The following is a 16,642-nucleotide window of genomic DNA, read 5'->3' as shown; positions in this document are numbered from 1 at the left end:
GACTAATGATACAGCTACACACTTTTCTGGGAGAGTTACAATGCACTTTTGTGTCTAACTGGTTCACCTTCTGCAACACAAACAAATCAGCACCTGGTCCAAGACCAAAAGATGCAGGGACTTCATGGGTGCAGGGTAAGCAGGTGACTATTCAGAGATACCCAGAAGACCTAGATAAGTACCAGACTGAGCACCTGACCAGGGGATAACAGCAACATTCTTAATCAGGTTTCAAAACTACAGGAGACAATAGAAATCCTGCTGGTTTTACACTGGATAGCAGCTAGATAAGAGACAGCATCTGAAATTCTATGTATCACTACTTTTATGACAGACACAACCCAGCATGGGCCAACTGCTGACCCAAGGCTTTGAACCAAGCTACAGAATGTACTTTCCTGCCCACTGCCCATTGCACAGCAGCCCTTCCAGCAGTACAGGCTGCCAAATGCACATCTGTGGTGTCCATTCCATAGAGAGATCCCTACTGCAGCCACAGAGTGACAGTGCTGTGGGGGTGTACAGGGGGAGATGGTAGGGAGCCACAGCAGAAGGAAGAGACCAGGGATTTGCTGCTTGGGATTTGCTGCTCACACACAGCAGCAGCTGCTGCTCTGGAGCAGGGCAGCAGGGCTGCAGTGAAGAAGGGAGGGCAAAGATCTAGTCTAGCACCTGGAAATGATGCACTGAACCACCTTATCCCACCCATTGGACTGGATAGTTAGGCTTTCTCTTTCAAACTTCTCTACAATTCCCACCTTCAGCCTGGTACACATCAGCAGTGTCCACATCCCCAGCTGCTGTGCCCTGTCATACTGTGGAGCACATTGCCCTCCACAGCTGTGGTTCAAATCCCAGGATGTGGGAAGTGTTTAGGATTGCCATCTCCCGTTTCTTTGGCAAATATTGTATTATTAGATGATGATGCAAAGTGTCCAGTATCAGCATCATATAGCTGGTTTAGGGGTAGTAAGATCAACAGTTGAGAATTCCATGTATCTAGCCAGCTAAACAAGATGTGTCAGCATAATTATTCCCAATATGTGTCCCTGAGAGGCATATCCCAGTTAGTTATTCTTTTCACATTTTGCTATCTACACTGATCTTTATTTTGCCACCCAAGCTTGCATGTCCCAGTAAAGTGCATGCTGGCTGCTGTGAATCCCAGTCTATGCACACCCAGCATTTTGAGTTCCACTGCAAGATGATGAAACCTCTTTGATTTAATCATACTCAGAGTAGGTTGAATTTCCTGTTTCTTTCAAGTGAACAACAGATTTCAGGGCTGCATGTGTTTTGGAAAGCTCTTGCACATCCAAGGAATTATTTAACTAATGAAGCAAACCATGAAAACCTGTATTACAGTTTTGTTCAAATGCACTCTTTACAATTGTGATAGAACACGTAGATCATATTAGAAAAAGCTGATTACCTCATATTACCTTATTCACCAAAAACAGGACTTGATTTTCTGGTTGCTCCATATACATTTTCCTGTATTTCACTTGACTACACGTAACCTGAAACTATTTCTTTTTCATCACTGTCTTATTGCCTTCAGCAGATTTAGCTGAACCTGTCTTCTTCCATTCAGCAGGGCAATAAGGATATTTTTAATCTGCTCTAAAGTGCACTTGCAATATGTTTTACTATGCTGAATCTCTTTTTCTACAACAAACATATAGTTGCAAAAGCTAATCAGGTCATGTAAGACTCACACATATTCCTAACAATAGGGCATATCTGCTCCTGCTGTCATTTTTCACAGAATCACAGAATCCTTAAGGCTGGAAAAGACCTCTAAGCTGATCAGGTCCAGCCATGAAGTCCATCACTTTATCACATCCCCTAGTGCCACCTCCACATTTTTTTCAACACTTCCAGGGACAGTGACTCCACAACTACCCTTGGGCAGCCTGTTTCAATGCCTGACCACCCTTTCAGTGAAGACATTTTTTATAATATCTAATCTAAACCCTGTTTTCATGAGGACAGCCACTGCTCAGATAAATCATTAGAAGATTTTGTGTTACAGTCTTGCCACTCACACAAAAAGTTTGGAACTTCCCATACAGAGAGAGATGACTACTGCCACATGGAAACATACTTTGTCTGCTGATTCATGCATTAAAAATCCCACAGTGGATAGCAAAAACCAGAAAATACTGAAAAAGACTCAGATTAAAGGATATCTTTGCATAATCCTTAGGAATTTTTCATGGAGGTATTTTTCACTAATGGATTAAAAGAATAATTTCTAGTTTAAGTATTCTTGAATGAATTGTCTTGAATGTAATACTGTCTTGACACTGGTCAAATACATACATAACTTCTAAACACAGAAATCTTTTCTGTCTCTCATAAAGACATACCAAAAAATAAACCTTTGAAGCTGATTAGGCAACAGTGCAGAAAATAAAACTCAAAGAGAAACAAAATAAGGAATTCACATTTTTAACCGATGTTTGGTTAGTTCTAATACATATTGATTTATGTGTCCTTAATTTTTAATTATACAGAGAAAGCACTAAGCAAAACAGAAATCCCTTTTTCTTCATGCCAAATAAAGGAGGAGGAACAAACAGGGGAAAAGAATTACATCAGGTATGTAAGAATTATGCTTTAAAAGGAGTGCAGAAACCAGTCAAGCAGAACCCTGACAAAGCTGCTGGAGTAATTTTACATGAGTAAACTACCATGTAACTGCCTGTTTCTTTGGCAAAATGTGCATGTAATGAGAAATGGGGCTGACAGAGAGGCCAAACCACTTATACGAGAATATGAGAGGTGGACATGAAGAGGATTAATGAGCAATGGGCAGATGAGCCTGAGAATACTCTCAGAATTCAGCCAATGCAAAATCTGACACTGAAATAAAACGAACTGAAATCTCCTATGGTTGCATCGGGTGTAGGAGTGAGAACAATGCCAGATCTCCAAGATTTGGCTAATATTTTAATTCTACCTCTAGCCCCTGATGTCACACAACCACACGAGCAATTTCAAAACTTTCCTTTAAAGGAGGTTTCTTACCTTATACTTCTACAAGTAATCGTATTTAAAATAGCAAATGGTCAACAGCCTCTAAACACAATAATCAAACTCAAAATGTAAATTTTTAAGTCTCATGGTTTTATATTGTATTTATGATATATAGCCTCCTATTTATATTTTTCTTTCTTTTACTGTACGTATTTTGAAATGCTGAGAGGTACTTGAGATGCTAAATGAGCACTCAGTACCTCAGCTTACAAATGTACCAGTCCATCATGAGGAATGACTGGTTTATGTTGTTTTGGTGGGCAGCTGGCTGGCACAGCCAGATGAACTCTGCTTTTTTTTGCACAGTTTGAAACTGTGCTGTGCTACTCACTGACAGGAACTGCTAGATCATTGACAGGGCTCTCTCCTGCTTCAGGTGCCACGGGCTCTTATAAAAAACATAGTACTCTACAATTAAAAAGAAAGTAAAAACCACCAGAAAAATAGGTTGGCCTTTTGCTCCCACATTGGAAACTATTTTCAGGATTCCACTATTGTAATCACAGAATCACAGAATCACTAGATTGGAAGACACCTTCAAGGTCATAGAGTCCAACCCACGCCCTAACACCTCAACTAAACCACGGCACTGAGTGCCACATCCAGTCTTTTTAAAACACATCCAGGGATGGTGAGTCCAGACTCCACCACCTCCCTGGGCAGGCCATTCCAGAACTTTATCACTCTTTCTGTAAATAACTTTTTCCTAATATCCAACCTCTATTTCCCTTGGCACAGCTTGAGACTGTGTCCTCTCATTCTGTCAGCTGCTGCCTGGAGAAAGAGACCAACCCCACCTGGCTACAGCCACCTTTCAGGGAATTGCAGACAGTGATGAGGTCACCCCTGAGCCTCCTTTTCTCCAGACTAACACCCCCAGCTCCCTCAGTCATTCCTCACAGGGTTTGTGTTCCCAGCCCCTCTCCAGCCTCGTGGCCTCCTCTGGATGTGCTCCAGTGTCTCAACGTCCTTCCCAAAGGAGGGAAGGGGCCAGAACTGGACACAGCACTCGAGGTGCTGCCTCACCAGTGCCGAGTACGGGGAAGGATGAGCTCCCTGCTCCTGCTGGCCACACCATTCCTGACACAGGCCAGGATGCCCTTGGCCTTCTTGGCCACCAGGGCACACTGCTGGCTCATGTTCACCTGCTGTCAACCAGCACCCCCAGGTCTCTTTCTGTCTGGGCACTGTCCAGACACACCGTCCCCAGTCTATAACATTACAGGGGGTTATTGTGGCCAAAATACAGGACTTGGCACTTGCACTTATTAAACTTCATCTGCCCATCTATGCAACTGTTCCCGGTCTCTCTGCAGAGCCATTGTACCCTGCAACAGATCAACACACGCTCCCAGCTCAGTGTCATCTGCAAATTTACGATGAAAGACTCAATACCCTCATCCATGTCATCAACAAAAATATTGAACAGAACAGGCCCCAGCACAGACCCCTGAGGGACACCCCTCGTGACTGGCCCCCAGCTGGCTGCAGCACCATTCACCACCACCCTCTGGCCATCCAGCCAGTTCCTAACCCAGTACAGAGTGCTCCTGTCCAAGCCCTGGGCTGCAGCTTTTCCAGGAGTGTGCTGTGGGAGACAGTGTCAAAGGCCTTGCTGAAGTCCAGACAACATCCACAGCCTTCCCCGCATCCACCGGGTGGGTCACTTGGTCACAAAAGGAGATCAGGTTGGTCAAACACGACCTACCCCTCCTAAACCCACCATGCTGGCTGTGTCTGACACCCTGGCCATCCTGTAAGTGCTGTGTGATTACACTCAGTATAAACTGTTCCATAACCTTACCCAGTACTGAGGGCAGGCTGACAGGCCTATAATTACCAGGATCCTCCTTCCCACCTTTTTTGTGAATGGGCGTCACACCGGCCAGCTTCCAGTCACCTTGAACCTCACCAGTGAGCCATGACTGTTGGTAAATGATGGAGAGTGGCTTAACAAGCTCATCTGCCAGCTCCCTCATCACTCTGGGATGGATCCCATCTGGGCCTATAGATTTATGAACATCCAAGCGTCTCTGCCTGCCTCCTCTTGGATAACAGGGGGACCATTCTGCTCCCTGGCACCATCCACCAACCCAGGAGGACAGCTGTCCTGAGGACAAGCCATCTTCCCACTAAAGACTGAGGCAAAGAAGGTGTTAAGCACTTCTGCCTTCTCATCTCCAGTTCCCTCCCATTCAGTAGAAAACAAAGGCTGGTCTTACCCTTCCTTTTGCCATTAATACATTTGTATAAACATTTTTTATTATCTTTTACAAAAGTTTCCAAATTAAGTTCAAACTGAGCTTTGGCCTCCCTGATTTTTTTCCTACATACCCTAGCAATCCCCTTAAATATTTCCTGAGAGACCTGACCCTCCTTCCAAAGACAATTGGAAGGAGGGTCAGGTCCCTCTTTTTATTCCTAAGTTCCTTTGAAACTTCATTGCCCATCCAGGCTGGACGTTTGCCTCATCAACTCATCTTTCAGCACACAGGGACAGTCTGCTCCTATGCCCTCAAGATCTCTGTTTTGAAGCATGCCCACTTTTCCTGGACTCCTTTGTTTCTAAGGGCTGCTTCCCAAGGAACTCTGAATAAGTCTCCTAAATAGGCCAAAGTCTGCCCTCCAGAAGTCCAATGTAAAAATCTTATTGATCTTCCTCCTGATTTCACTAAATATTGAGAACTCTGTAATTTCATGATCACTATGCCCCAAGTGGTCTCCAACCACAACATCTCCCATCAGCCCATCTCTATTTGTTGTCCCTCCCCTGGTGGGTTCACTCACCAGCTGTAACAAAAAGGTGTCCTCCACACACCCTAAGAACTTCCTGGACTGCCTATTTTTTGCTGCATTAAGTTCCCAGCAGATGTCTGGTAGGTTAAAGTCACCAACAAGAACCAAGGGCTGGTGATCCTGAAACATTCTCCAGCACTCTCCACCTTATGGAATAAGCTATCCACTTCTTCCTGGTTGGGTGGACGATTACAAACTCCCAGCAGCATGCCAGCATTGTTGGCCTTCCCCTTAATTCTTACCCATAGGCACTCCATCCAGTTTTAATACCCATGGCATCAAAATGCCCCTAAATAAAGGGCTACCCCTCCAACTCTTCTCCTTTTCCTGTCTGTCCCGAAGAGCTTGTAGCCATCCAGTGAAGCACAACAGCTATGTGAGTCATCCCACCATATTTCTGTGAGGGTGACCATGGCTTCCAGCTCCTCTTTTTTGTCACCCATGCTGCATGCATTGGTATACACACACCTCAGCTGGGGTACTGATTTCACCCCTAAACCAGGCTTACCACCCTTGGGCTTGCTTCCAGACAGCCCAGCTGCATCTCCTTTCCCCTTCAAACCTAGTTTAAAGCCCTCTCAATGAGTTCCACCAGTTTATGAGCTAAAATCCTTCTGCCCTTAACAGAGAGATTGAGCCCATCCAGTTCCAGCAGGCCAGGTGCCAAAAAAGTTGCCCCACGATCAAAGAACACAAAAGTCCACTTATGACACTGATCCTTGAGCCACTTGCTGATAATGTGAGCTGTCCTATTCCTTTCATAGTTTTTCTCTGCCACCAAAGGGACTGAGCAGAACACTACCTGTGCTCCTGCCCTATCAACCACTTGACCCAGTGCCCTAAAGTCCCTTTTAATTGCCCTGATGCTCCTCTTTTCAATCTCATCACTGCCAGCCTGGAGTTTCAGCAGTGGGCAATAATCAGAGGATTGAATCAGCCCAGGGAGTCTCTTGGTAATATCCCATAACCTGACCCCAGGGAAGCAGCAGACCCTCGACATATGGGGCCCCCTGCTCCTTTCAGAAGGGAGTCACCCACTACAACCACCCTTCTTTTCTTTTTGATGTTAGAGATTGAAGCATAATTGGGAGGCTCACTGGGCAGATCATTTTCTTCTCCATCATCTGGCTGACCCTCTGGATTCAGGAGCTCATACCTATTCTGAAGTGGCACCTGGGTTGGTTTTATTACCTCCAGAGTAGGGACCTGTTTCCAATCCCCTCCATCCACAAGGTGTTCTACTGCCTGACAGTGGGAGGCATGGGAGTCCTCTGACTCCTGGTGGACCTCCCTCAAGGATGGAAGGGCTGAACTCCACCCATCTATTTCTGTTTAAATTTCTCTATTACACCTTAGTCTTTCAGCTTCCTCCCTAAACTCAGCCACCAGTGAAAGGAGATCATTCACCTGTTCACACCTCAGGCAGGCTTCTCCTCCAATGCCCCCTGGTACCACAGACAGGCTCAAACACTCCGCCACAGACAAGGGTCTGAACAGATGGATCCTTTTTGGAGGGTTCTATTTTGTTATGCACATTTTTACAAACTGCAGTCGTTCATCATGTAAAAACCATAACTAACAAAAAATCCAAAACCAACCAACTAACAAAACACAACAAACAACAAACTAAAAACCCCACTAGCAGGAAGAAACCTGCAGCCCTGCCTGCCCTCCCTGTGCGAACTGCTTTGCCATGTCCTCAGGGATGTGCCACACTCCTGTTTGCCCACTCCCATGATTAGGAACCTTTTCTGAGTTTTCAGTATAAATTTTCACATTGCCAGTTTACAGTCATTTGGGTTTTAGGGTTAGTGCTACCCTAAAACTTGTATAGGTATTCTAAAACCTTCTCTCATTTTTTTAACACAAACTTCAAGTGTGTTAGAAAAACCCCCAAAACCAACAGAAAGTCAGTTTTTCTGCAACATTGCAAGATAGATGAAATGCAAAGGTAGTGACCAAAACTCAAAGCTTTGAAGAAAGAGGTAGGCACAGATCAGACAAGACTCTCCCCAACCTCTGTGCAAATGGCAGGTGCATGGGTTGTGTGGCCAGTGCACCATTTGGAATGGCACATCACAGACAACCAACTGGAGTGCTCCAAGAAGCTGGAAGAAGGCTCTTGGGCCACTCAGGAAGTCCCAGCCTGACATATTTGTTAGTAATCATACTTAGACATGCCTATCAGAATAAGACTTAACAAAAGGTACTGAAAGAACTAACTGGAATACGCTTGAAACTAAATGACTTTTCTAAATGACTAGAAATAGATCAAACACAGTTGGTCAGTTTGGGGATGGAGCCAGAAGAAAAATTGCCCAGAGCAATATTAGGTCCCTTTTATAAAGCCAGCTGTTACTCTGATCATTAGCTATTTAGTCTCAGCAAGCAGATGTTTTTCTTTTTGGGAACTTCTGCTGAAATTATGGAGTTCAGCATATAAAGCAATTGAAGAATCAAGTCTTTTTTAAAATGCTGATTTTAAAGGCTTATTTTTTCCTCAAAATATTTGCTGTAGCTTTCAAAAAGCTTTCTGTTTCTTCAGTATATGCTGCCCCTGCAGAACATCACAGATTTATCTTTTTTAAGGATTTTTTTTAAGCTTTGAAAAATGGCATTATTTTTAGAAAAGTGTATTCTGAGGCATTATGATACAAACCAGTCTAAATCTCAATGAATTCAATAAATCCTTCCATTTTCTTTAGGAAAATATTTCATGTGGTTTGGATAGCTTATTAAAAAAAAATCTGTTCTAATTAAAGAACTTAGCATGACAAAAAAATTTTAAATTAGTCAGGAATTCTTTGTTACATTCTGTTACAGAATTTACAAAACTGTCTTTCACTAAGATACATTTGATGTTATTTATTTTTATACAACATTCTTAATTTATGGGATTTTGAAGACCAATTTTTTGTAACATGATTTTAACACAGTTAAAGTGCTTTTAATGTCTCTTATTTGTCCTTTTGATGTTACCATTTAACCTCTTCTTCCCTGCTTTACTTTTATCCTACCTCAGCAAACAGATAAATGAGGCAGTGAAGATGGATAACTTTTCAAATGTTATCTACTTTATATTTCAGCCTTCAGGTAATCCAATATTTAGCAGAAGTTTTTTGGCAATGAGGACGACAATTCCCAGCCAAATTACTAACAGATATAGTGCTCCTAAAAACTTCAAATGAAATCTCTCACTGGTCAGGTGAGAAGTCCTAGTAGCTTCATATAGAAATATAAGTTGCTGAATGCTACCTGCACATTAGGATATTTAATATTTCAATATCACAGAGAAAATTTCAAAGTAACTACATTCTTTACATTTAGTGAAACATAAAGGAAGTAAAAAACCCAAACATGTCACCTTGTATGTCTAACTGGATGCTGGAAAACTCTAGATAGTGCTTTTTATATGGCAAGTGGCCAAAGTACATCTAGCCTATTTTTTAGCAGCTGAATCTGAAACTGTGGGGCAATAGTTGTATTCAACAGCCTTGGCTTAGAAAAAAATTCAAGTGCAAGACAGCTTTAAGAGAATTACCCATTCCAGGCAATAGCAGCAGGCTCCAGGGCCTTGAAGTTCAGGCTGCTCCACTGCATCAGGTGATCTAAGCAGCTGAGTGCAGTGACAAGCAACTGGCTTGCCCAAGTGGTACCCAGCTCACCAGGACAGCTGATGTAAAATGCTGAGTTGCTGAAAAAAGAGTCAAGCTTTGCTCACCTTTGAGAGGTTAGTCTTTCAAAACTGCAACCTAGAGTTCCCTTCTTTGAATAAGTATCTGGAACTATTAAAGAAACGAGCAAAATCTGATCTTTTTCAGAGCACAACCAGAGAAAAGGCAGGGATAGTGAGTTATGCATTGTATCCAGCAAGTAGATAATGAAATACTGAGTAGGAGGAGGCATAAGAACTCATACTTCCTGTCTTGCTGTAGCATCATACTAATTCAGAGTCCTTACTTCAGAAGCCTGAAGTGGATGCTTAAGGAACAGTGAGAAAAAGGCAAACTTATATGCTGGAAAATTTTCTTGCAAACTTTCCCAGGTTCCATTTCCAGCTCCAAAAACTCCTGAAATAGATGTGGTTTCCAACTGCTTAGCAACCTTCTTTTAAGATTTTGCCCAGAATCCTCTCAATTTTATTTTATTTTATTTTATTTTTTTAGTTTAGAAAAATAAACTTAATTGCTTCCTATTACACAAGAAGTATGAAAAGTCTTCTGATTTGACAAAGCCTAATGTTTGGAGACAGAAGACATGGTTCAAATCCCTTTATCTCAGATCAGGCCTGCTCTCTAGACTGTCTGGTTAAAAGGCTTTAGTGACTGGGCTACACAACCTGAGAAGGTGGCACAGCCACAACCTTGTCCTTTGTCCTGAACACAAGTAAGTAGCAACGCAGATCAAGACACCTGATTCTGTCAGCAGATATTTAAGGAAGCCTTACTGAATTAAGGTTCAGGAAAGTCACCTGAAAGGACATTTGCATGTAGATCCAATGATACTTCGGAGTGAAAGAGGTGCTGAGATGCACACAATAAGGTCAGGTAAGGCACATGCAGGAGAGGAACTGTAGCTGCCTGAAAACTTCCTGGAAGCCATCAAGGTACAAGCTGAGTCAGGGAAAATTTTTATTAAAATTTTGGGTTGAGACACCTGAGTTCCACAGGCATCCTAGTTCCATTGCCAAGCATTCCTGAGCAGATGTAGGATGGCACTTTCACCATCCTTGTGACTTTCACCACAATAATGAGATCTGAAATTAGCTAACTCAAACAATAGCTCCTGGGGTCTTCAAACAGTAATGAAAAATATTGATTTGTAGGGTGAAATATAACTACTTTCAATGGATGAATGAAAACCAAAGCCATATAGGGGCAATAGCAGTTTTCGAGAGACCTGCCTCATCTAGAATAATCTGACACTCTCACACACTGTCTGCTTTACTTAAAAAGTCTATTATTTCACCTCTATCAGATAGCACCATAATTACCAGGCAGTGATGCAAATAAACCCTCACCTTGTTTCTAAAATTTCCAGTTATTTCCAGTTTAGCCTCATGACTGAATGGACAAACATCAGTAATTTGTATTCGACAAGAAACCTGCACCACACCTTCCTACAAAAGTATTCTGCCGCCAACAGCTCCTCAACAACCTGCAGGAGCCAAGTTTCATTTATAGTCCCAGCCTCTTTGAAATATTTGCTATCCTTCATTTAGTGGATCTTGTTTATTTAATACTCTAAGTCCTTTTCTTCCTGTAGATTCATCTTTCTAATACAGAAGGCTTGACATGTATTCAGAAAGGTAACTTTTGTCTTTATGGGAAAAGAAGCTTATTGAATAGCCAAAGGATGTCTTGTACAGGAAAGCCACATAAATGGTGCAAGAAGCTGTGAGAACTGAGCTGTTAAATGGGAGCTGGGGGCTCCGGAACTGCCACAGACTTCCAGGCCCTACGGGGAATACTGAGAAGCACAGCACATTTGAAGAGGAATTGAAATTGTCAGGGAAAGAACAGAATCTGTTCACCCTTAAATTCCTAATTAGAGATCTCATAGTGGGAAGTGGCCACTTAAATGATGAGCACTGAATATCTAGGGAATAGCCTTCCTTAAGAAATGGGCAAGTGCCTATTTTCATAAATTAAAATCCTAATTTACAATACACATTATAATGATAATATTTTAAGATTACCATCTTAGTTTTATACACACTATTTCATTTCTCTCCAGGAATCCAGATAAAAGAGTAAATTCAGAGAAGTAAGGCCAAATCCAGTTGAAAAAAAACTCTCCTTATAAATTGTATTGATTCCATGTTGAAAACTACATAACTATTTTAGGTATGTCCTACAGATGACTAGTGTGCTAAGTAAATATTTGGCTAAACTGACATTCATTTTAAAATGCCATTAATTTTGTCACTTTTCATACCTGCCAAAATTTGACCCTAAAATAAATCCATACTGTATATTTAGATTTTGATACATATAAATAAATCTCTATGGTAAAAAAATGCATAACATATATATGGCCACAACATAGGTGGTTAAAGTAGAAAATAAATCAGTTCTAAAATTTTCAGTTTTTGTTTTAGCTCTTATATGTTAGATACGGCAGGATTAAATGTCTCCACAGGAGCTATGTATCATCATCCATAGGAACACATAATCTTAAGATAAAATGTGCTAAAGCATTTGAAGTAATACACATTAATATTACTGTGATGTAATTCAGTTTTAAGTGTGCCAAATAACTGGTCTACAAAAATATTTCCAAAATAAGACATCAGTGCAAAAAAGAAGGATCTGATCCCACAGTCCTTTAATAGTCTAAGGGCTTACTTAATCCAAACGTGTGGACATGAGAATGAACACCAAGCGTGATTGGATTTGGGAAGCCAAAGGGATGCTCTGCTTCAGAGTCTCATAATTTTTCATAGTGGCCCTCCAGTAGAGAGTGCAGAGAAGTTGCTTTCATGTTGATAGTGAGGTGCTTGCTGCCCGACAGCTTGGAAATACTGCCCTGATGTCAGTTGTGTAAGAAAAATAAGATTATTTAGGGAATTATTACCATCTTTGTGCGTAACGTCATGGCACAGGGATGCCAGAAACAAACTAAAAATAAGAGATCTTTTCTAGATAGTGAGAAATTAAACTGAGACACAACTAATTAAGCAATTCATAGATTAATGAGCTGCATTTTGAGAGGTAAAACCCTGGCTGAGGCTGGACAGTGACAGCAGTAAGATGCCGATTAGCTAATACTAGAGATGGTTTTTACTTTATTTGGGGAAATTACCCATACATTTTGCTAAAGAAAGCATGCAATATTTTTAACTCTTGCCTAAATATTTACACTTCTTTTACCCAAATTTAACCACAATTACAGTCTAATTTGTTAAAATATGTTCCTTTTTCTATAAACATTTTCTTGCCTACACAGATTCATAAATAGTCTACTTATTGAAAAGGCTCCAGATATTATTTCCATAGGAACAATGCAACAAAAGGCACAAAAAGGACACACCTCATCGACTTTCAGGTTATATGGAACACATCAGCAAGCCAGGGCAGATTTTCAAAGAGTAGCTTCAGTCTGAGGTACACGCAGGCTGAAGATTACAGATTCATAAATTTCTCATTTAAAATAAAAATGTAAAAAAACAAGTGAATTGTCCATATAGGGTTGTTTTTTTCCCTTTAATCTCAGTAAAAGAAAGAACTTAGTAGGAAATCTCTAACCACACATTGTTTGTGTTCACAAACAATGGCATAGGATTTCTTATGAGCTCTTGTGGCTGAATAGCATCTCACTCCACAGGTTTCACTGGACTTCACTGAACAGCACTCACTGAGAGAACTCAGCTAATGCCCTGCTCCATAAATAATTACATCAGTACTTGATGTAATCAAGTTCCTTGGCCTCAGTAGCACTGTGAAGGAAGGTGCTGTCCATAACTCAGCAGGGATATTAGAATTAAGCTCCTAAGCATTTCTTCAGTAAGGCAAAGAATGAACTGTCACTGTCTTGTCATTCCCAGAACTTTCTGCCTCCATCTGCTCTAACAGTGAGGCTGACTTGGCTGCCTTGTCTTTTTTGGACGCATATGAGACAGATTTCCCTGATGAATCTCCCAATGTCAACAGCAATCTCCCAACCAGATTCCCTGGAAAGAACCACTGATAAAGCTCTGTACCAGACCAGCTAAGGACTCAACAACATTGTTTGAAACTACAAGCAAATGAGGCTGGGATCTCCATGTTGCCTAGCCTCACACTAATAAGCATAGGCTCCACAATGCAAAGGCAGATTGCCATGCTCTCCATCACCAATCCTTTCACAGAGTCCTGGGTCTCGCTTCTTCTGCATCAGAAATATTTAATGGTAAAAGCCAATCCCATCCAGCTCTTCTCTCTCACCAAACACTTGGAACCATACATTGTGGTATGCAATAATTTATTTTATATTGTATGAAAAAAAAACATAGCGTATTTGTTACAGAGAGGTAATCCAACAGGAACATATTCAAATGAAATCTGATTAAAGCAATTTAATAGCCTGTTGAGGTTATTCATTCTTGGAAACAATCATAGTGTTGAACACACTGACAAGTCTAGCTCATCAGTCTTCAGAAGGATGCACCACTGCAACCAAATCAATCCATCACATCTAGAAAGGGGGTCCTCTCCAGGTCAGGTTTGAAAACAATAGTACATCTGTCTAGAGAAACAAAAAGTAGCTGCACTTAAATCTTGAGTGTGAGTAGAAAACCTTTTTCCATCCTGTCAGATCTTGTAAATTCATTAATATAGCATACATATGTGCAACATTATATTACATAAAACCAGCTTATTTCTAATAAGATGCTAAATGAAATTATTCAAAACAAATGAACAAAAAAGGTTGCAAAATTATGTTTATGTCTTGCATTGCTTCCAGTGTGATAGGATCACCTGAATAGGGAAGTTCTTTCCAAAATGTAATTGAGTTGTGTTACATTATGATGATATTATCATATACTTGATCTGTTCTCAAACATTTTCATATATCTGTAAAAGCACCTGCTAATTTTTTGTGTTTAAACAGACTTGGGAGTACATCTGATTTTAGGAAACAGGTTGTCAATGTAAGACATTATTAAAACTTATCAAAAGTTTTATAACAGACCATTCTTTGCCATAGTATAAGAGAATTATTTGAAGTAAGAGAATTGAAGTAAGCACCTTTTTTAGGTGCTGTTTTTAGGAATAGGTTAGTTTAAAAGTGACATTAAAATGTTATCAATGCCCTTACGAATATGATATATTTTAACTGAAAATCAGTTACATTCATGACATTTATAGTTAAATCATTCCACAGTATTTTCTGAAGAGGCAAAAATATTCTTCCCATAAAAGAAAAAAAAAGTAGTTTTCCCTAACTAGCAGAACTTGGTACTAAATCAGAAGTGAAACCTAACCCCGATCTTTGTTTATAGAGCTGCATGGTTTCAGAAGCAGCTCCACCTATTGGGTGACAAATGTAGGTTAGTGACTACTTTGTCACCGCAGACCTATTGTAAGGCTGGTTTTGTACACAAGGCTCCCAAGCTCCCAAGTTCCTCATACTTAAATATAAGCAGCCAACTGGTATTTTCTAGTAATCTATTTAATTAGAACCTATAAATTCCAAACGACCATCCATCAGGATACAAACCCGACCACAAAAGCTGTTAGTGTTTATTTGATGAAGCACTTCTAACAGCGTTAAGTGACTCACACTGGTTATAATAACCATCTTATCATGTAACAGGGAACGGCATGATTTTTAGGATGCACTCCAGTTGCATAGGTCTGCACGAGCTGAAAATGAATTTGGTTATGTAAGCAGTCCTACTAACATCTATATATGAATCCATATTCTGTATGCGGGGTCCCACGTGAATGACCGATTCATATTTTACACGGTTTAGGGCAACCCCTGACGTTACCCGTTCAGGGAGAACGAGTCATTTTAAAGCGAAATTTTGCACCATGCCCTTCTCTTCGAACAGTTCATGCGAGACCTTAAAGTAACATCTCACATCCCACGTCCCCGGAGATGATCGATATCAGCGCCGCTGGCCATGGATTTTCTCTCTCGCCCTGTCACCGGCGCACACCCGGTCCCTCCCCGCGGGTGCCGGACCGCGGCAGGGCTCGGCGGGGCACGCTGGGCAGCCGGGGCAGCGTGGGCTGGCGAGCCCCGCTCGGAGCAGCGCCGGCCGTGCCGTGGGTACCGCGCATCCTCGGGGCCCGGCGGCTGAGGTAAAGGAGCAGGAGAAACGCTCCCACCCGTGGGGCTGACAGCGTCTTTTCGCGGTGTGGAACAGGCACGGACTGCGCCTGCATATCGGTGTAAAAGGGATCAGAGAGACCAAAAACCCACCGGAGCCCGGGGAGAAAAGTTGTTCCGAAGCCCGAAGATGAATTCATGTAGAGATCACTCACCCACTCTGATGATACAGATGAGCTGGATGCAGGCAGCCAAGCTCCCGAGAATGAGCATGTCCAAATCGTCCCTCGTCTCTTTCCGACTGCCTGTCTGCCTGTCCGGCTGTCTCAGCCTCCTGCCCGCCCGCCGGCCTCCGCGGGCTGCTGCGCCTCTCCCTCGCGGGGCTCCGGCTCCGCGCCGCGACCGCGCCCGGCGGCCGCCCCCACGCCGCGGGCGGGATCGGCGGCGCTGGGAGCTGGCGGGGCCGCGGCTCCGCTCAGCGCATGGCGGGGCCGCCAGCGGCTGCGGGGGAGCGCGGGCTGTGCGCTGTGCCCGGGCGGCTGCGAGTGCGCGGCTGTCCGCTTGATGTGTCTGTCTGTCGCGGCTGTTCGTGTGTCGTGTGGATATGTGTGTGTATGTGTGCGTGTGTGTGTGTGTGCGCGCCGGGTATGTGTGTGCGCACGGGGGGCGGAGACCGCGCTCCGCTGGGCGGGCGCGCACGTGTGCGCGCGTGTGAGAGCGTGTGGATATGCGAGTTTGTGTGTGTATGTGCGTGTGCGTGAGTGTGTGTGTGTATATTGTGTGTGTGAGAGTGTGGATATGTGAGTGTGTGTGAGAGTCTGTGTATGTGAGAGTGTGGATATGTGAGAGTATGTGTATATGTGTATGTGTATGTGTGTGTATATGTTTATGTGTGTGCGCACGTGTGAGAGTGTGTGTGTGAGTGCGTATGTGCGCGTGTGATAGTGTGTGTAGATGTGTATATGTGTGTGTGTGTGCGCGCTCGTGGGTGGGGGTGTGTGTGCGCGGCGAGTGAGTTGGTGCGCACTCGCAGGCGGGAGGAACA

General features: G+C 42.7%; 1 protein-coding gene across 4 annotated transcripts in view; it reads right to left on the bottom strand.

The window, feature by feature from the left end:
- PTPRZ1 (protein tyrosine phosphatase receptor type Z1) overlaps positions 1-15,905 on the bottom strand; it is a 135,602-nt gene extending 119,697 nt beyond the window's left edge. For all 4 annotated transcript variants that reach the window (XM_058804925.1, XM_058804926.1, XM_058804927.1 and 1 more), the window contains exon 1: positions 15,813-15,905. In XM_058804925.1, coding sequence (XP_058660908.1) covers positions 15,813-15,870 — 58 coding nt within the window. In that variant the 5' untranslated portion in view covers positions 15,871-15,905. The remainder of the gene's footprint in view (positions 1-15,812) is intronic.
- Positions 15,906-16,642: the final 737 nt, after the last annotated feature.

This window comes from Ammospiza caudacuta, chromosome 5, assembly GCF_027887145.1.
Source record: "Ammospiza caudacuta isolate bAmmCau1 chromosome 5, bAmmCau1.pri, whole genome shotgun sequence".
In the NCBI taxonomy this organism is placed as follows: domain Eukaryota; kingdom Metazoa; phylum Chordata; class Aves; order Passeriformes; family Passerellidae; genus Ammospiza; species Ammospiza caudacuta.
This window is presented reverse-complemented; position numbering and strand designations above follow the sequence as displayed.